This window comes from Podarcis melisellensis, assembly GCF_964234715.1.
Source record: "Podarcis melisellensis genome assembly, chromosome: 4".
NCBI classification, from domain to species: Eukaryota; Metazoa; Chordata; class Lepidosauria; order Squamata; family Lacertidae; genus Podarcis; species Podarcis melisellensis.
Window position 1 is genome coordinate 12,759,696 of NC_138531.1, and position 21,391 is coordinate 12,781,086.

Here is a 21,391-nt window from a genome sequence, read left to right on the forward strand (position 1 = left end):
TTCAGATGCAGTCTGCTGGAAGGTTCAGGAGACAGCTGACAAACATGCTAGGTATCAAGGTGGGTCTTCAGTGAATTTATTTCTAGCTCCTCGTATCATTTTCTTTTTGAAATAGCATCAGCAAGAGCTGCACACGACTTTTTCTGTCTGTTATAAGTGTCTGTGCACCCTTAGGATATGCCCACGGAAGAGATAAACTTCCCAAACAACTGCTAAAATAATATTATACAGTGGTACCTTGGGTTAAGTACTTAATTCGTTCCGAAGGTCCGTACTTAACCTGAAACTGTTCTTAACCTGAAGCACCACTTTAGCTAATGGGGCCTTCTGCTGCTGCCACGTCGCCAGAGCATGATTTCTGTTCTCATCCTGAAGCAAAGTTCTTAACCTGAAGCACTATTTCTGGGTTAGCGGAGTCTGTAACCTGAAGTGTATGTAACCTGAAGCGTGTGTAACCTGAGGTACCACTGTAACAGCAAGAATTGATAGATAACCTAAGCATCTATTTGAAGACAAAAAAGCCCCGCAGCCATTCATCCTCTTGTGAAGGTAGAGGTTGTCTGTTGTTTTATAAAAAGAGAATGAGCTCCATAGAGTTATGGATTTCCATTTGCTATTAGTCCTTTGAGCTGGAACTTTTAAATGAAAGAAAATAGGAACTAATCCAATAAACAACTTTTAAAAAAAATTAGTGAAATATTGGAATATTTTAGGTCTCATTTAAGATCAATTCATTCTTCCATATTTGACACCTTCAGCTTACGTCCCAAATTGAGAAGTACAAAGCACGTAGTGAGAACTGCAGTGCAAGCAACATCTTCTATAAGAAGAGGATAGAAGAACTAGGCCAGAAACTGCAGGAGCAGAATGAACTCATCACCACGCAGAAGCAGCAGGTCTGTTCATATAATATTGTTACGTATCGAAAACCCCAAAGCAGAGTGGAAGATTCCTCTTCGAAACAAAACGAAACATACCCTTGAAAAATACAGATCAATTTTCAGCTACTGTACCATATTTTACCAACCCATACATTTCAAATTGTGTTCTTACAAACAGTGATCCTGATTTCTTCAGGGGGGAAATGGGGGGGGGGGAGAGGGTTATTTTTCCAATTTGGGAAGGGAGGGGTGGGTTAAAAATTTCTGAAGGGAAACATGTGCTGTGTTTTTGTTTTGCAAAAAGACTCCTTCCTATTGCCCCTCTCTCCCTCCCTTGTCTGGGGAAGTGATATCCTGGTGAGTTTATTCAACACCTTGCTCTAAGGATGCCACGTAGAACTGTCATGTCATCGGAGCAAGCAGCCACCACTCCTGCTTGGCCAGCCAACTAGCTATTGCGTCACTTCCTGCCCCCAGGACAAGGAGCGGGGAATAGGAAGGAGCTACTTTGTTAAGGTTAAAAAAGAGAAGGGGGGAATCCCCTCTCTCCCATTCAACTCAGTTGGTCAAACTGGGAAACAGTTTTAGTATTACAGACGGATTCTATAGCATTGGCTGTAACAGACCTTAAACTGGCACAGAAATAGCATCCAGTGGCATTGTATTGATGGGATGTTCAGAGCACTTAAAGCAACCTTGCTCCTACGATCAAGCAAGGTTTGATCATGTTAGGGTTCTCATTAAAAGCTAAAGGGTAAAGGGACCCCTGACCATTAGGTCCAGTTGTGGCTGACTCTGGGGTTGTGGTGCTCATCTTGCTTTATTGGCCGAGGGAGCCGGCGTACAGCTTCCGGGTCATGTGGCCAGCATGACTAAGCCGCTTCTGGCGAACCAGAGCAGCGCACGGAAACGCTGTTTACCTTCCCGCCGGAGTGGTACCTATTTATCTACTTGCACTTTGACATGCTTTCGAACTGCTAGGTTGGCAGGAGCAGGGACCGAGCAATGGGAGCTCACCCCGTCGCAGGGATTCAAACCGCCGACCTTCTGATCGGCAAGCCCTAGGCTCTGTGGTTTAACCCACAGCACCACCCGTGTCCCAGGGTTCACATTAGACAGGAACAAAGGTCCCTCTTCCTCTTTCCAGCCCCTGAGCCACTCCAGCAGTCGTTACCGGAGCTCTGGCTGGGGCTGGCTTCAGATGTTTGAATCATGCTGCTGCCTCTTTGTGGGTGGGGAGGGTGCAGCTGAGATAAGTTGCCCAGCCATCAGGGACTCTTAGGTCAGGGGACAAAACAACCCCACCCTGCCCTATAAGGCCTGCACATGCCCACCTCACCTTGTCAAAACAGCAGGGATTCAGCTCGTACCACCCCACAAATGATAATAGTCATCTCCTTTCTAAATCTTCACCTACGCTTGACTCTCTCTGCATTTCAGATAGAGAAACTGGCTACCAAAAAATCAGTGGAAAGCGTCAAGTCATCTGATGGTAAGTGGCAACAAGAAGGACTTTAAAGTTCCTTTGTTTTTATCTGCTTGTTAATCATTGTTCTCTTAACAAATTGTTCCAAAGCATATAATTCAACAAGTCATCTTTTTTTCTAATTGCTTTGAGAAAGTCTGTTGAGAAGTACAAGAATCTCAAGCCTATATTTCTTTTCTTTCCCAGTGAAAACGTCAACACAGAATGTTGTTCAGCCCAAATCCAGTGTATCGTCCATGCGTGGTAAGTTTTTGTAATAGATACGCACATTATTACTGATCTTCCAGGATGACAGCAAGTAACAGCTAAATTTAATTAACACAGCAAGGTTTTTTTTAATTGAGAGGTCTTGAAAAGATCACTGTCATGGTTCACAGTGGTAAATATAACACATAGGCATTTTCTTCCAGTGCAATACTTCTTTCTATTTCTAGACAAAACTGAAGCTTTTTACTTGGAATGTGAAATTCCATTGTAGTGGAATCGACTTATTAGTTAACTGATTTTGTTACCAAATGACATCCGCATCTAAATTTAAGGCACCTAAGAATTGGTGCCCAAGGCATCAATTTACCTAATAGTTGAGCTGACCTTGAATAAGCCATAATAATTGGATTGTAAAATAGCAAACAACCTCATTACATTTTGTTTTATTTCAAGTGGTCTCTTAATTTTAAAAAAGCATCACCGTGAGGCTTTCAATTAAAAAAAAAACATTGACTGGAAAGCCCGTTCGCAATAATTATTTTATGAAGACTTTGCACCATGAATGCTACTCTAGTGTTTTATGCTTTGATGTTTTAATCTATATTTTAAATTTTGTACATAGCTTTATTTTTTTGTAAGCCACTTTGAGACCCAGATGTGGCGATATGCAGGGTGTAATAATAGTAAAAATATTCATTATATGGCAACTGCACTATTCATTTCACATTTGGGTTGTTTGAATGGTCACTATGTCTCCAGTCTCGCAGATATATTTATGATCACAAGGGCTGTGTTTGGACATAATACTAGCCAAAAACCTTAGTTAAGCAAAGTAGTCTGTGCACAAGCTGTGTGTTGGTACACATAAAAATAATTTTATTATTTATACCCTGCCCATCTGTCTGGGTTTCCCCAGCCACTCTGGGTGGCTTACAGCATATATAAAAACACAGTAAAACATCAAACATAAAAAACTTCCCAATACAGGGCTGCCTTCCGATGTCTTCTAAAAGTTATGTACAGTGGTACCTTGGGTTAAATATGCTTCAGGTTACATACGCTTCAGATTACAGACTCCGCTAACCCAGAAATAGTACCTCGGGTTAAGAACTTTGCTTCAGGATGAGAACAGAAATCGTGCGGCGGAAGCAGGAGGCTCCATTAGCTAAAGTGGTGCTTCAGGTTAAGAACAGTTTCAGGTTAAGAACGGACCTCCGGAACAAATTAAGTACGTAACCAGAGGTACCACTGTAGTTATTTATTTCCTTGACATCTGAAGGGAGGGCATTACAGAGGGCGGAGGCCACTACCGAGAAAGCCCTCTATCTGGTTCCCTGTAACTTTGCTTCTCGCAGTGAGGGAAACAGCGGAAAACCCTCGGAGGAGGACCTCAGTGTCCAGGCTAAACGATGGGGGTGGAGATGCTCCTTCAGATATAGCTCATGCACTCCCCCATCTCCTCCTTTCATGAGGTGAGGAAAAAAACCAGCATGCCATAGAGTGGCTGGCTTAGCATAGCACCCAAACCAGTTCTCATGAATACCACAATTAGGAAGCCAAGAGCAAAGTCTAGATTGTAGATCATGGATCTCCATAACAAACCACAACCACAGTTTCAGATGTAATACTAAGCTAGACATTCCATGATGTGTTACCCTGGAAGGGAGGGGTTAACTCTGGTTTTGGTCAGTATTATGCCTGAAGACAGGTATAGATTTAATATCTTAGTACATTATAGCTCATAGTTCAACTAATTTGGCTTGGAAAGGTAAAAAAATGGAAGGAACATTCTTCACCGTTTTATCATTCATTGTTTTATCAGGTCCATTTCCTCCACTTTGGAGAGGCACCAGAGTGATTGTCTCCATTAAATTTAAATCCATATCTGTAATTTCAGATACTCTTCCGACTATACTAAGAATAATAAGTCTTTTTCAGTTTTCGGAACAACTTGGGTATTCATTTTGGATGATTTTGCTGGTGATTGTCTATTTTATTTATCTCTGCAGGTCTTTTCTGTCTCTCTTTTTATCTCTTCCTACCTTGTTCCACCCCCCTGCCTTTTTAAAATTAATTTCAAAATTATGCCTTAAAGCAGAAACACTACTTTTCCTACTTTCTAGCAAACAAGGCCATGATTAGTAGAGCTGCATTGTGTTTTCATTCAAATGAAACAGCTAAAAATAGGCAGTGTCATCTTCATGAGTGAGTAAATTTAATATAGTATTTGAGTTTTTCTTTCTTTTGCAAAATAGAAGTTTTCATCTGATATTCATTTCTGCTTTTTGGAGAAACAAGCTTAGATTAAAGCACTAAAACGAACTATGACAAAAGCTGACAAATAAAAATGGTTTTTATAAAAAATGCTACTTTAAATAAAAAAAAACCTTAAATCAGCCTAAAATGAAACAAACACATAACCTTGGATGCATTAAATTTGTCAAAAACTGGATTTTGTCGCTTGCGGGGAGAAGGTTAGTCTTGTCAAAAGTTCAGTTTAAATCAACAGGATTTGACTTGCAATTCTATATCTATATAAACACCACTAAATTCAGTGGAACCACTAAATTCAGTAGACATTATTATTAGCTTGCACTGTTAGAGCAAAACTCAACAATGGCATGAGAGCTCTATGAAGCGATTCCCTATTGCCTCTTCCCCACTCCTGCACAAACAATCTACAGCAGCGGTTCTCAACCTGTGGGTCCCCAGATGTTGTTGGACTACAACTCCCATCATCCCTGAGCTCTGGCCTTGCTAGCTAGGGGTGATGGGAGTTGCAGCTCAACAACATCTGGGGACCCACAGGTTGAGAAAGGCTGATCTACAGGGTATGTGGCTGCATCTGGGGGAAGGTTTGCTTAACCTTTTCTTTCCAAGCCATTTCCTTAATAGATATTATGTCTTGATGCTTCCGCCAGGAAAATGAGTTAAGCCGACTGCCTGATCCTCTCCCTGCCTGGGTTGAGAACCCCCAAGCTTCTTGGGGATCATTCACAGGTGACTCATGACAACCATGGGGCTGCCCACTCCCCTTCCTGTGATGGGTCACACTCTTGTCATGGTCAGATGTGCCTCTGCATGCTTCCCCGTCCTTCCCTCTGAAACCTCTGGTTCAGGAGTTGCCTTCCATGCATGGTGAGCAGGGAAGAAGTCCAGGAGCCTAAGACCTAGCATCTATCTCACTACACATGGAGGTAAGAGGGGAAAGTCCCAGGTACGGCCAGAGGCTTACTTTTGTTCTAACGCTAAAGACCTACAGCCACTCCGCTTGCAGGTAAAGCTGAGAAACAACTGCAGCTTAATGTGATGGAAAATATTTCACTTCCTCCATTCAAATTGCTCCAGAGAACAGCATTTGCTACCTTAAACACATCCCTACAATTTGAATAAAGTTCTATCACGAGTAATGACATTTTTACTGAAGTTAGTGGCTCAGAAGAACAAATAAACAAATGCGGCACCTCCATATAATCTTCTGCATAATTTCCACCCTTTGGACCTTTGTCTTGACCTGCTTCTGTCTGTCTGTCTGTCTTTTTGCTATTCCTCTGTTTCCTGATTATTAGAACAGGCCCATTTGGTGCACATCCTGGAGCCCATAGAGGAGCTTCCAGAGGATGGAGAAGGTAATGGAAGGGCCGATCAAAGCATCTGTGGCCTAACGTGGGAAATGTTTACTAGGAATACAAATGTACATGTTTATATGGTTTCCAGAGTATCATCACGTAGGCATGTTTTCGTACTGCATGGTAAATTACATTTTCAAGCCCTATGCAGAGCTAGGCACCGCAATATTTCTGCCATCACCTTCCTGAAAGTAGATTGCTCCTTCTTTCCACTAATTCCCACCACCCACTTCCCCGAAAAGCCAGTTCCAGTCCTTCCCATGCTTCTGGGCAACTCTGACTGTGCCACTCTTTCAGTTTCCATATAGTGTGGAACTGAGAGAACAAGATGTGCGCCTGCTTGTTACAGCTGTTTCTGAGCAGTGGGAGTTTCATTTTAGGCTCTTCCTCCTAGTAGAAAATTCATACCCAAACGCAATCGTCATCTTCCTGTACCTCTTCACTTTCTTGCTGGGGTGGCCAACATGGACCTCAGCTCCCATCATTCCTGACCATTGACCATGATGGCAGGGACTGATGGGAGTTGTAGTTTGGCAGCATTTGGAGGGCACCATATTGACTGTCCCCATTCCTATGGTACTTTCTTGCCTATGTTGGTGATTGTTTCAAGACGAGTAGGGTTGGCAGGCAGGACTTGTGAGCACAGATCCTTGGAATATAATAAATTGCTATTCTCTTGTTGCTGTTACTACAGTAGCTCTTTCCGGCAGATAAAGTGTTTTCTTCTTATCTTTTACTGTATCCTTGCACAAACCAGTGAGATGAGAGTCCCCAGTGTTTTTTATGGTCAAGCAAAGATTTGAACTTTGATTTTCCACAGTCAAGCTACTATACTATAGTATACTATAGTATACTATACTATACTATATACTATATACTATATACTATATACTATATACTATATACTATATACTATATACTATACTATATATAGTATACTATAGTATACTATACTACTATTACTATAGTAGTAATTATTATTATTAATTATTATTTTTATTATTACCCCACCCTATCCAATTCTGTCCAAATTAAAAAGCCAGATGAATCGGGCAGAATTAAAAGTGGCCTTATGATATGCCTATGCTTATGCATATAATGTATTTCAAGAAAGGTTTTAAATATAGTTCTGTGGTGTTGTGTTTTATATGTTTATGTGGTAAACGACTCTGGAATGCTATGGGATGAAGGGTGGTTTAAAAATGAAATAATAATAGGTTTCTAACTTTTTAATGTAGTTTTTTTGAAGGTAGTTCTTCTCTTTTGCCTCTTTAATTGTTGTGGGCTTAGCATATATTGATACTACAGTATCGTTGTAAAGAAAACTGTCTGTTCTGTTTCAGAAACAGAGAAACATGAGCCCAAAGCAGGGAGGAATAAGCACCATACAGCACATTCTTTGAAGAGCACTCCTTCAGTACCAAGAGAGCTGAGATCTGTTTTGGAGCAGACCCTAGCAGAGAAACTGGAATCCTTGGGAATTAAATCAGTAAGGCCACTTTATAGTATTTAGGTGATCAGAAGATGCTTCTCTCCCTTTTAGTTCCTTAACTTTCTCTTTCAGTCAACCTGGGACAATCAGTAACTCAAAATCATTGAGGGCACCAGTGTTCTTCTTGTGCTTTTTCTTAGACTTTAGTGTAAGATTGCAATATCTGCAAGTAATCTCATGTATGTGCAGCCTCACACTACTGTTGGTTGTAAAGGTAAAGTAAAGGTATCCCTGCCCGTACGGGCCAGTCGTGTCTGACTCTAGGGTTGTGCGCCCATCTCACTTAAGAGGCCAGGGGCCAGTACTGTCCAGAGACACTTTCAGGTCACGTGGCCAGCTTGACGAAGCTGCTCTGGCGAGCCGGCACCAGCGCAGCACACGGAAACGTTGTTTACCTTCCTGCTATAAAGCGGTACCTATTTATCTACTTGCACTTAGGGGTGCTTTCGAACTGCTAGGTGGGCAGGAGCTGGGACCGAAAGACGGGAGCTCACCCCGCCGCGGGGATTCAAACCGCCGACCATACGATCGGCAAGCACTAGGCACTGTGGTTTTACCCACAGCGCCACCCGCGTCCCTTTTACTGTTGGTTGTACTTACCCTCAAAGCAAAATTTATGCCTGCATCTTGTTGATCAACACACTCCCGTATTTTTTCATGTACGTCCACCAAGAGACAAGGAAGGGAGAAAACACGGGTGCAAACGTTTAAGTTCTACGAATTCCAACTGAATTGTCACCTGTCACAATAAGCCGCAAACCATGGCCTATGAGCATGGCTGAATTACACCTGCTTTGGTCCTCCTTGCTAATGCATAGAGAAAACAAATCATGATCCCCAGATTTGCATGCTGCCTGAACCAAGGATCATGGTTTGCTTTGCTTAAACAGAACTCTCAGTAAGCTAAGAACAAATGTTGGCTTATTGTGGTTTGTTTGGAGTAGACACAATGCAAATCCCTGGTTTGGAAGTAAGGCTAAGCCGGGGATCATGGTTTGTTTCCCTCCCAACATGACCTGGGAGGACTGAAGCCAACACAGTTCCCTCATGCATGGCTAGTCATAGTTTATGGCTTACCCCAATGTGTGAACATAGCCAGCAACTCATTAAAGTGCTTAACTTGGGTTGAATTATGCATATTAAGTAACATTCAGTTTAAATCTTCAGTAATGAAGTAGTAATTAGAAGGATAAAATCTGTTTAGTTTGTAAAGAGAATTTCACATACTGAGAGTGATAGTTTACTGGAGAAAATCCTCATCATTCCCAAAAAATAAAAAGAAGGAAGTAAGATGACCATTATTATTATTATTATTATTATTATTATTATTATTATTATTATTATTATTATTATTATTATAAATACTATTTCTTTCTGGTGGAGAAAACATACCAAGTTTAAAATTTTCCAGATAGACTCTGAAGACAAAATTTCCCATAAATCTCATTTCCTTACCAGATTCAAAACTGGGATTTTAGGGAGAAGTGTGATTATAATCTATAGAACCACCATCTCCTTTAAACCAAGCTTGTATTTCTTAAAACACGAATACAGAGTCAGAATTTGAGTAATACAGACATTAGGAAGATGACACCATACAATTAGGAAAAGAAATGCTTCTTAGACAGTGCCACCAAAAATCACATAGGGTGAAGATGTCAGTGCCATTGAATAAAAAAAAGGTAAAAGCCTACACCTGAAATAGAGAACCTTCTTTCTGTCAAGGACCACATTACCTTGGGGTTAATCTGCCAGGGGCTGGAATGGGTTCTCTTTGGTAAAAAGGAAGCTGTCCATGGAGGCACAGGTCAATTCTGTGTCCAGGGCAGCTGTTTATCAGCTCCACCTGGTACGCAGGCTGAAATCCTACCTCCCCGCGGACTGTCTCGCCAGAGTGGTGCATGCTCTAGTTATCTCTCGCTTGGACCACTGCAATGCGCTCTATGTGGGGCTAACTTTGAAGGTGACCCAGAAACTACAACTAATCCAGAATGTGGCAGCTAGACTGGTTACTGGGAGCGGCTACCGAGACCAGATAACACTGATCCTGAAAGACCTGCACTAGCTCCCAGTACGTTTCCGAGCACAACTCAAAGTGTTGGTGCTGACCTTTAAAGCCCTAAACGGCCTCGGTCCAGTATACCTGAAGGAGCGTCTCCAACTCCATCGTTCTGCCTGGACACTGAGGTCCAGCACTGAGGGCCTTTTGGCGGTTCCCTCGCTGCGAGAAGCCAAGTTACAGGGAACCAGGCAGAGGGCTTTCCCGGTAGTGGCACCCACCCTGTGGAACGCCCTCTCACCAGATGTCAAAGAGAAAAACAACTACCAGACTTTTAGAAGACATCTGAAGGCAGCTCTGTTTAGGGAAGCTTTTAATGTTTAATAGACTATTGTATTTTAATATTCTGTTGGAAGCCGCCCAGAGTGGCTGGGGAAACCTAGCCAGATGGGCGGGGTATAAATAATAATTTATTTATTTATTTAAAATAAATAGGCAGGGCCGCCCGTTCTCTTTTTCTGCCTGTCTCTCTTTGTTTCACATTTGCTACAGCATCATCTTGTAGGGTCCACACAAAAGCAACATCCTTCCCAAGGATAATTTGTATGATTTTCAAAACCGCATTTCTGAAAAAGGGAAGCAGTATTGCTTTTTTTAAAAAAAGCAGAAAGTGATTTGCATTTTGTTTCCTGCATATCAGAATGGAATTTTTCATCTTTCGCAGGGAGTTCATGGTATCCCAAGTGATCATTTGAACAGGGTCTTAATGTCTGTGGAATCTGCTAGAGAAGAAAGGAAGAAACAGATCCCCGACATTCACCTTATTCGGGAGCAGCTCCAGCAGCAAGTCAACTTCAGGGTTATGTCTTGCAGCAGACTTTATTCCAGTTCTTACCTTTCTCCAGAAGGTGTGCTAACTTCCCACCCCTCTCCCTGCCCCAACCACCCCACCGCTTTCAGATGTCTGGAGGTCAAACCAGCATGTTACTTATAATTCGAGACAACTTAAACGTGGGCCTGCTTTCATGTGCAGTGTGTTAAAGGTTTTGTTAACAAGTTAATGTTCAAAAGCAGATCAGCTGTTTGTCTTTGGGCCCATTAATTAATTGGTGAGCCATTTACATTTTGGTACCAGCATTGTTTGAGGGCAGTGGATGAGGGCAACATTTGGACTAGAAAACTGGTCCCTAGCTCATGTGGAATCTGAAGTAATTTTTTAATGAAACGATTTTAAAATGTTGTCTTATTTTATTGTTGTTATCATCATCAAAGAGGAGCAGGTATGAGCTTCCTCAGAATCTGCCTGAGTCTCCTTAAGCAAGTCATCACCACAGTTTTACGGCCCCAGTGTTGAACGCATTCTCTGACACAAGATGTCTGTGTGAACTGCAATCGATAATCCTTTCACAGATTTATTTAAACTATTGTTAAAAACTCCCAACTTACTTGTTTAAGGACTACGTGTTATTTAATTAGCAGTTTATACATTCTTGACCAAAGCTACTTTACAATGTATAACTGCTTATTCATAAAAAAGTGGAAATCCCGTTACCTGAGGTATTGACCAATCGGATATTACATTCCCTTAGCACACTTTGCAACATGCCTCTAGGCTTAGGGGCCAGAGGGCACTTTTCTGGCTCAAGATGTAGAGCTAGTGCCTCTTTTGTGAAACCTGTGCCCAATACAGAGAAACATTACTAACATTTCTTGTGAGCACAGCTTTCCCCTGAATTCTCTGTTATCCATTTGAGCATTTTTACCTCATCTTTCCCTTGTTGTTGTTGTGTTTAAAAAATGTGCACTCAAGGAGGCTTGCAGTGTAAAAATTGAAAAAACAGTAGCAAAAAACCAAACCTGAAATGCAAAATAAACAGGGACAGCCAGGTGACTTTCTGAAAATTCAAAGGAACTCAGAGCACAGAAACAGCCAAATGCCTTCTGAAATGAAAATGTATTCCTGAGATGATGATGAAGAATAATAATCAAGGAGGAAGCCAGGCAAGCTTCCTTACTTGGGCAGGTCTATTAGACACAATTCAGCCGGCAAAGTAGAAACTGAAGATGTGTCTGTCTTTCTTGTTTCTGCTGACATTGTTCCATGAGATATATCTTTGCTATTGTTGTTGTTTATTGAATTTATATACCCCCCTATACCGGGAGGTCTCAGGACAGTTCACAGAATAAAATCAAAATATAAAACCACAAAATACATAATCAAAATAAAAACAACAACCTACCCCCCCAAAAAAAAACCACATTTTTTTAAAGGGCATAGGATCCTCACAACATTTAAAGTAAGATAATTAAACCTGAATAGGAGCCACTCATTGGAAAGACCATGATCTCAGAAATGTCTGTGGCAATATTTATTGGCAACCAAATTGGCAAGGCACCTTTCTGATACAAAGACAATAATAAGAGTGGGAGTGGGGGGGAATTAGCTTTGGTTGTTGGGCAGATGTAATACTATTGCTTCATCTTCCGCAAGGGAAAGGCCTGTATCTAATGTTGCAAACAAGTCCTCTTTGCTGAGTTTCATCTTCTTTCTTCTTGGCACTGTTTCTACCACTGATGCGCTTCCACCAGAACGTTGTTTTGAGTATTTATAACCTGTGTTTCATTGCAGCTAAGAACAAGGTAGCTCACTTGGGAGGTTCGCTGTCAACTGTGTTACCCAAAGCAGCAAAACGTCCATCTGTTGTCAAACGCCCAACCGTACAAAGACCAGTCGCTGCTGAAAACACCCCCGCACCAAAGTAAGAGGAACTGTTCAGTAAAGTTTTGTTTGAGTGTTTGGGGTTGTCCATATTATCGGAATCAGCCTTGTGGGCCAATATGGTGGAGCACCTGAACATGTCTGTATTATTCATCCGCTGGGAGAGATGCACTGGCTGCTGATTGGCTGCAGCTCCGTATTGAAAGCCTTGTTACTAACACAGAATGACAATAAAGATATTATTATTATTAATATTAGAAAGCCCCGAGCAACTTGGGATCAGGTTACCCGAAAGGCCCCTGACCCTGCATAGACATTTAAAATTTCTTAGATCAGGGTTTGCCAAACTTGGGTCTCCAGCTGTTTTTGGACTGCATCATCCCTGACCACTGGTCCTGCTAGCTAGGAGTTGTAGTCCAAAAACAGCTGGAGACCCAAGTTTGGCAAACCCTGGCTTAAATCATCTGGGGAAATTCTACCCACGGCTCCACATCCTATAGAATATTTTAGAGCATGTCCATTTTTTGCCATTGCCCCTGTTCTGTGGAATGCCCTTCCTTCTGTGGTACATGACACGTCTATTAGTTGCTCTCTGCATCTTTAGAAGATGTATCATTTCCTCCTGGCTTTTCCAGGTCCCTAAGATTGGATCCTGTTATTTCTGGGTTCTCATTTTTATAATATTGTTTTTATTATGATGCTGTGTTCTTTTGGATCACAATTTAGGGTTTCCCCAAATTTTTCAATGTTAAAAGTTTGTAAAGGCTTTTAAATAAAAGGGAAAGAAAAAAGACAAGAAACGAAAGAAAGGAAGTAGGTGTATTGATTTATTTCCTCTGACCCCTCAAAAGTATCTTTTAAGAAGATAGCGAGACCGTCATCCTTCTGCAGGTAGGGGAGCAATTAAAAAGCGTTTACTACATTATTCCTGCATTGCAGGGGGGGCCCTTCCAATTCGACAATTCTATGATTTAAATATATTTGTGACATTCATAAACCTCTTCTGAAAGGCAATTGCCCAAAGCAGAATACAGAATCTGAGTACAGAGTACAGAATCTGCAATATATTAGATAACAAAAGTTGTAATTTTTGTTATTGTTCCTTCCAGAACCAAGAAGAGTGCTTTGGGAGATGAAATCCCCCAAAAGATGCATAGTATTACGTAAGTCTTCCGTTTGGTTTCTCTGCGCAATATTCTGAGCACGGTTTAAAAAATGCAAAGAAGAAATGTCAAATTGTATACATCCCACTGTACCTAAGGTTCAGGTTTGCCAGTTGCTTGAAATGGTGAGGCAAAGAATTGTGGGGGATGGACAAGGAAGCAATGGAGGCAGAACAAAAGAACAGGAAGGGGAGAGACAGGGGTGTGTGCAGGATACCACCTCAAATGGAAGTGCTGCTAGCACTCCTCTAATCCCTTGGCCTTCATCAGAAACTACTCACAGATTTCTACAACCATGGTGGCTGGAAGTCTCTTTTTTTAAAGGCATGGTGAATCAGATTCTGTAGTAAAACCCAAGACAGATGTATAGCTATGCTTACTTTGCGCATGCTTACTATAGGTATGGTCAGGGGTTCAAATCCGCACAACGGGGCGAGCTCCCGTTGCTCTGTCCCAACTCCTGCCAACCTAGCAGTTTGAAAGCACACCAGCGCAAGTAGATAAATAGGTACCACTTTGGCAGGAAGGTAAACAGTGTTTCCATGAGCTCTGGTTTCTGTCACGGTGTTTCGTTGTGCCAGAAGCGGTTTGGTCATGCTGGCCACATGACCCGGAAAGCTGTCTCTGGACAAACACCGGCTCCCTCGGCCTGAAAGCGAGATGAGCATTGCAACCCCATAGTAGCCTTTGACTAACCCCGTCCAGGGGTTCTTTACCTTTACATTTACAGATGCTCAGAGAGGCAGATGCTCAGAGAGAGCCTTGAACCACAGGTGTGCTCTACCTGCTTTTCAAACTGGATAAAATGGTTTGGCTGCATATAATCCACCTTTATTCGAAGGACCTAAAATGGCTTTCCACACGTTTCTTACTGTGTATGGGATGTTTCTCAGCAAAGACTCCTTTCTTACTAGTTTCAAAACATGGGGAGAGTTTAGGTTGATGGAAATCAACATTCTGTAACCAGTTTTCTCAAGAATGGTGGCATTGTGGATTAACTGATGCTGAAAATGGTGGCCCGCCATTTACCTTGTGGTGTGGACAAGGATCCTAAGATGATCTTAACCAGAGGTTTGTGACTTCCCTACCATTTTCCTGTTGGATGAAAGGATTTGGAGAACCTGGGCAAAGTGTGGCTAAGGCAGTACCGTGTTTGGCAACAGTTGGGTTAAATCAAGGTCTTGCCGCAGCGATGATGATAATAATGGAAGGTGACTAACCAATTTCCCTCCCCCTTAGAACCCCACCATTTAGCTCAGAGGAAGAAGTAGAAGAGAATGACATCATGCAGTCCTATATCTCGCCAGAATTGTCTCAGCCTCAGGCATCCAAGAGCAACATCAAAGGCAGCTTGTCAAGATTTGCAAGCCAGAGTGATGTGAACTCCATGGAAGAAGAAGAGGAGGAGGAAGAAGAGGAAGAAGAAGAATTCAAAACAAGCCTTAAACCTTCAAAAAGTAGGGAAGCTAATTTTGTAGACCACCTTAAGGAGGAGCACACCTATGGGGAGATGCTCCTCTCATGTTCACACCAGGATCTGTGTTCACCCCATGGTCTCCTTTACTGTGGCTTTCTATCCTGTGCTCAGGATTGTGCTGAACAGCTGATAATCATAGTGGCCGTTAACCAGTGGGATTAATTAAAAAGAAGCACGTAGAGCGAACAGTGAAAAGGAAATCATATTTTGACACACTACTAAATGTTAAAGTCTGAGGGGTTGTAACAGGAGGACAGGGTTCTTGGGCAATTCCCACTGCACAGCTGCTGCCTAGACTAATATCATTGATTTACGAGTAACGTCCAAGATGTAATCAGCACAGTAGCTGAAGACTCACGGGGCAGTCTACCAATCTCATCAGCCATCATTAATCTGGGTTTATTTTATTTTTTAATAAAACTAAAATGTGTTGGAAGATTTGTGCTTCCCTGGACCATTTTGTTGGGGAAAAGTAAGGGGACGTTTTTACCCCACTATATTAAAATTGGCTAGAACAACAACAACATAGCACCTCAGTGGCAGAAATCAATCAATTTATTGGGATATTTTTGTCTTGGACCCTTGATTGTTTTCAAAACAAAAACCTACAACGCTGGGTTACTTTTTGCTGGAATAAATATTTACCCTAACATGTTACACTGGCACCCCAAATGAGATAAATAAGCACCCCAGATGTAAAATTCAGTTGGTTTTCTTTGGATTATTTGTGTACTATAAATAGCGAGTGACTGTATTTTTTTTTTTTTACTATGCATGCAGATTTTTTATTACTATGCAGGCAAAGATGTCCTATAATTATTGCATTATAGGTCTACCTCTGTGTTGATTCTGCAAGGAAAAGTGTACTGGCAGTGTAATTTTACACCCAAAAGTCTGGGTTAGAATTAAGCATTTCAGTTCTAAGTTGCCCATATCCTGTTTTTTTTATTGTGTAGGTGCATTTATCCAAAGAGGGACTGTCCAAATCGAAAAGCTTCCTCCGAGCCAAGGAAAGGAAAATGAATCTGCTGAAGTAATTAATGTTGGCCCCGTATCTATTCAAAAGTGTGCCCAAGGAGTAAAGGTATTAGATTTTATTTGAAAAAGACCTATATACATCGAGATACAGTAGTACCTCGGGTTACATACGCTTCAGGTTACAGACTCTGCTAACCCAGAAATAGTGCTTCAGGTTAAGAACTTTGCTTCGGGATAAGAACAAAAATTGTGCTCCAGCAGCACAGCGGCAGCAGGAGGCCCCATTAGCTAAAGTGGTGCTTCAGGTTAAGAACAGTTTCAAGTTAAGAACGGACCTCCAGAACGAATTAAGTACTTAACTCGAGGTACCACTGTACTGCTTTTCACTATAGCTGTCAACTTTTCCCTTTTCTTGCGAGGAATCCTATTCAGAATAGGGGAATTTCCCTTAAAAAAGGGGGAAAGTTGACATCTATGCTTTTCACGCCTTCATGACGCTTTCTAATACAATAAAATAGCGGTCAGTCTTGTCAAAATTAAGAGCATTAGAGTACAATCTTATGTGTGTTTGCTCAGAAGTTAATCCTATTGGGTTTAGTAGGACATAAGTTTGTATAGAATTAAAATCTTAGTGTCCCATTCATTTCTTTGTAGAATTAAACACATGTCTGAACGCTCTCATGCTGAAAGGGAGGACATGTAAAACAGTTTAACTTGGGTGTTACTGTGCCTTTTTGTTTTATATGTAGGTCATGTGTGCGTGTTTGTGTATGTGCATGCAGTCTGTACATAATTTAAATGAATTTTGGTATTTTGGCTCCATGTAGCATATTGTAGTCTCCTATCAGTAGAGGGCACTGTAGTCTTTCTTCAAGCAATATAATAGCTGTTTCTTAAGAGCTCTTTTTGCCTTGCCACAGGGTTTGGCACTAATTCAAATAATGTGAGTATTTTGGTCTGCTCTCTCCTCAACCTATTTAAAAAGCAAAACCCACAAGCACAAAGAGAACAAATCACATCAATTGTTTTTTCTTGCGTTGTGTGTTTCCAGAAATCTTCGCTCTTTAGTAGCTGAACGTATTGACGTCCATCGTCTTAAGCAAGCAGTTCCTCTTACAGGATCTGTGTACAAAAAGACTAGCAGATAACTGTTCCTAGATTTAAGTTTTAAGAAATTCCATTTGTTTCTTAATAGTTTACAGGCGTTGAGGAGGACGACGACGAAGACTGGGATTTATCATCTCTAGTAGAAAAAGAGAAAGCATCGCCAGCAAAAGATGAACAACCTTTGTTAGCAAAAAATGAAGAACGTTTGCTGGCAAAAGATGAGAAGCGTTTGCCGGCAAAAGATGAAAAAGTTAAGAATGCAACTGCTGTTGAAAAGAAAGATTTGAATGCGGCATCCACAGTCCATGCATGGGGAACTCCATGCGTAGGAAAACCAACAAAGGAAGAAGGTACATTCATGGGTGATATCAATTACTAGTCAATAGCTCTGATGTTCTCAGCCATAGCTGTGCCAGGTTCCCTTGGTGCTGACCTTTAAAGCCCTAAATGGTCCCAGCCCAGTATACCTGAAGGAGCGTCTCCACCCCCACCATCCAGCCCTCATACACTGAGGTCCAGCTCCAAGGGCCTTCTGGCAGTTCCCTCACTGCGAGAAGTGAGGTTACAGGGAACCAACAGAGGGCCTTCTTGGTAGTGGTGCCCGCCCATCAGATGTCAGGGAGATAAACAACTATCTGACTTTTAGAAGACATCTGAAGCTAGCCCTGTTTAGGGAAGTTTTTAGCGTTTGATGTTTTGTCACCTTTTTATTTATTTATTTATTATTATTAATCTGTTGGGAGCCTCCCAGAGTGGCTGGGGAGGCCCAGCCAGATTGGCGGGGTATAAATAATAAATTATTATTTTTATTAATTATTATTCTCTGCAAACCGTGCCTGGAGGGAAGGGAGATTTGCTACCAAGGTCAGAGCCACTGGGGCTATGGGCAAGGTTGATTCAGACCTTTGCGGCTGCAGTACAGAAAAGACTATTTACCTGTGTTGTGTCTATCCTGCTTCTTAATTTCAAGAAAATTTATTACCACTTACAAAACCAATAAGATATAATAATAAAAGTGCTAAAATGCAACAAAACACAATAACATAATCTTTCCTAAACATGTATCAGGACTATAACTATGAAATTTAAGAAACTTCATCCAATGTCTACACCTGATTTCCCCCCCTTTATTTTATGGGGGGTGTTTTTTACTAGGGACAGTGATAAAGTGATTGGGGCCTTTCACTGTTCCCAACAGTGGTGGTTTTGATCCCCTAGGGGTCTGTTCTTATTACATAGAACAGTATTTTCTACAGACCACAGTAAAACAGTGCTCTGAAACCAACAGGACCGGGCACATTTAAACCTGTGGTTGGATTGTGGTCACCCTGTTCGGAATAACTGAAAGCAGCCAGACAAGGTGTTAGGCTTCTTATATTGTGGTGCATTTGACCACAGAAATTAATGCACCTTAACTGCTCTGCTGGAGGGCCTGTATTATTCAGGATGAACTTTGGTGAGATGGGCTGCTCTGCTCCATAGGCTGCTAAAAAGAGTTTCGATCTGGTGTAACTTATTGCCCATTTAATTTACAGCTGCTTTCCTTACACTAACTTCTTCCCTGTTTAGGGAAGTTTTTTAATGACTGATGTTTTAATGTATTTTTAATCTGTTGGAAGCCGCCCAGAGTGGCTGGGGAAACCCAGCCAGATGGGTGGGGGGTATAGGTCATATATTATTATTATTATTATTATTATTATTATTATTATTATTATTATTATTATTATTCTGCATAGGCCTGCTCCTTAAGGAACTCTGCTGGAAGTGTGGAAAGTTCCTGTGTCAGACTTGGTTTAAAGGAGATCAGAATTGTTCTAAATTGTTTACAGGAAGACCTTTCTACATCTAAGAATGGTAGAGCACTAGAACGTGTTGCAGAAGAATGGTAGCATCTCTATCCTCTCTATCCTATCTTTGAAAGCTAATTTTGCTGTTTCCTTTTTAAACAGTCCTTCAAGATGAAGATATGAGCACAAAAAGCAGCTCACCCACTATCACCGACTGGAGCGACGCTTCGGTTATTTGATTGTTGCAGATAAAACCTCATTCCAAAGACAACAGTCTCGATTCCTGTTCATTTTTTTCTTGTGCGTTAGCAAGGAACCTTTTGTTTACAAAACTCTGGTATCATTAGTTGATTTAATTCAGGGCCGAATAATACTTCACTAAATCTCCACTTTCAGGTAAGAAGTGTTCATCAATAAACAGCATTAACTGATCCAGTATTTTAAGTAATCTTTTTAAAAAATACAAAAACAGTTTATACATAACTTGATATAAAATGTGAACATTTTAAATAAACTATTTTAACTCAAAGGTTACTTTCTTCCTTCACAAACACACAGAAAATTGCAATGAAATTGGCATCCCTCTGGCGGCCAGAGGATCCCGTTGATCTCTAGTGGTTCCCTGAACAAAAGAGGGGTTGGCTTTGTAGGAGAACACCCCTGCGCATCTCACCAACTCAGTATATTTGGCCCACCCTGTCCATGTTATTTGGACATTTTCAAGGCCTTGCAAGCAATACTTAACTGCTGAGACAATGCATAACAGCTGCACCAGTCAAGCTTAAACCACAAAAAGTCTTGTAGCACCTTGAGGACTAACAAATTCATTGTGGTGTTATGCGTCCGTTCCCAGGTAAGCATGGCAGCTAGATACTTGCCTGGTGGCATTGCATAGAAATTTAAATGCTTTGAGACACTGAGACCAAATGCAGCCTCTGCACATCCTTGCCTTCTTCCGCTGCTTAATACTGTATGTACAAGCAGAACTTGTATATTCTGTCTTACAGCAAGAAGAAGAAATTGACCGAGAGGGCTGGTGGGCAAATAGTGCCCCTGCAACCTCAGTGACTTGGAGCGTTTGAAAATATAATCAGCTTCTGTAGATGAAAAGATGCCATTATTGACATATTTGCTTGAATCAAAATCTGGAATGAATGCTGGAGGGAGAGGGTAAAACTCGTAAAAACGAGGACATTTATTCAAGGTCAGTCATGCGTCCCTCCTTAAATAAAAATAGCTTATTGTCTTATGATATCCCCAAGAGAGTTTGGCCAGTTTCAGAGATTTGTGGCTGTAAGTTCTGGAAGGAGAGGGATTGGCCTTGTGTGACAGAATCTCAACATGATCCGGCAAGGATAGATTTCGGCCCATAAGCTTGAAGTTTTAGGAACCAATGTCTAAAATTAGGGTTGTTTTTGCACAGCATAAAGGACTTGGATTGTGTTTCTGTTTACCTTTAGAGTAGGCATAAAATAGATAGCACAATCCTATGTAACGTATTTCAAATTGAGCCCAAGGTCAACGAGCCATCTAGTGCCCATCAGAAAATTAACCTGTGGTGCCTTGATCTCCACCAATTAGCCATAACCAATAGGACGTGACTTTATTTGTAAATATGTTCTTTTTTTTTTACAGAAAGCAAAAAAAATGGCAAATGATTTACATATATAATTTATGCATAACATCAGTACAAATCTCAAAATGAGGGAAGAGGAAAATTTACATCAAATAGGTAAAAGTTCATTTATAAAATATTCTTATTTCTGGTGCTAACGACGCCAGAAATCTCCCTTAAAAATCATTCTGTGAATGAACAGAACAAGTGTGATTTTTAAAAACAACAACAGGCTGACTCTTGGAGTCATCTGGCTACACGTAGGCGTTTTTGTCGAAGTGCTTTGGGGGGGCTCTAGGCATTTTTAAGTCTGCTGAGCCATTGCAGCCCTTTGTTCGGATGGACATCGCGGAAGCTGCTCTGTTGTATGTATATCCCATCCTGAAAAATGAGAAAGTTACAGTTTACAGCTCATTCTGCAAATACTAGCAGATATTTTAAGAGCAAACCCCATCCTTCGTTAGAAGGAAAAAATGTCTGACATGACCCTACTCACTGTCAGTGCAAAGTGCTTAAGGACTATTCTGAGAAACTACAGTGTTGAATAAAAATACTGTGGTACCTCGAGTTACAAACACCTCGTGTTACAAACACTTCAGGTTACAGACTCCGCTATCCCTGAAGTAGTACCTCGGGTTAAGAACTTTACCTCAGGATGAGAACAGAAATCGCGAGCTGGCTCTGTGGCAGCAGCGGGAGGCCCCGTTAGCTAAAGTGGTACCTCAGGTTAAGAACGGTTTCAGGTTAAGAACGGACCTCCGGAATGAATTAAGTTTGTAAGCAGAGGTAGGGGCAAATTCAGCACAAATTCTTAGTCAGAATTTATATTGCACTTCTCAAGGTTCAAAGCA

General features: G+C 41.3%; 2 protein-coding genes across 7 annotated transcripts in view; one reads left to right on the forward strand and one right to left on the reverse strand.

The window, feature by feature from the left end:
* The window catches only part of DZIP1 (DAZ interacting zinc finger protein 1), a 30,753-nt gene extending 11,557 nt beyond the window's left edge, over nt 1-19,196 (forward strand). For 2 of the 4 annotated variants that reach the window (XM_081908179.1, XM_081908181.1), the window contains 12 exons: nt 6-59; nt 759-896; nt 2,322-2,373; nt 2,554-2,610; nt 7,547-7,692; nt 10,419-10,602; nt 12,324-12,453; nt 13,523-13,576; nt 14,816-15,033; nt 16,010-16,137; nt 17,227-17,488; nt 19,088-19,196. In XM_081908179.1, coding sequence (XP_081764305.1) covers nt 6-59; nt 759-896; nt 2,322-2,373; nt 2,554-2,610; nt 7,547-7,692; nt 10,419-10,602; nt 12,324-12,453; nt 13,523-13,576; nt 14,816-15,033; nt 16,010-16,137; nt 17,227-17,488; nt 19,088-19,164 — 1,500 coding nt within the window. In that variant the 3' untranslated portion in view covers nt 19,165-19,196. The remainder of the gene's footprint in view (nt 1-5; nt 60-758; nt 897-2,321; nt 2,374-2,553; nt 2,611-7,546; nt 7,693-10,418; nt 10,603-12,323; nt 12,454-13,522; nt 13,577-14,815; nt 15,034-16,009; nt 16,138-17,226; nt 17,489-19,087) is intronic. The other 2 variants (XM_081908180.1, XM_081908182.1) reach the window with 1 other exon arrangement.
* Nucleotides 19,197-20,018: 822 nt separating this feature from the next.
* The window catches only part of CLDN10 (claudin 10), a 105,751-nt gene continuing 104,378 nt past the window's right edge, over nt 20,019-21,391 (reverse strand). For all 3 annotated transcript variants that reach the window (XM_081908301.1, XM_081908300.1, XM_081908299.1), the window contains one exon: nt 20,019-20,921. In XM_081908301.1, the coding sequence (XP_081764427.1) occupies nt 20,795-20,921 (127 nt within the window). In that variant the 3' untranslated portion in view covers nt 20,019-20,794. The remainder of the gene's footprint in view (nt 20,922-21,391) is intronic.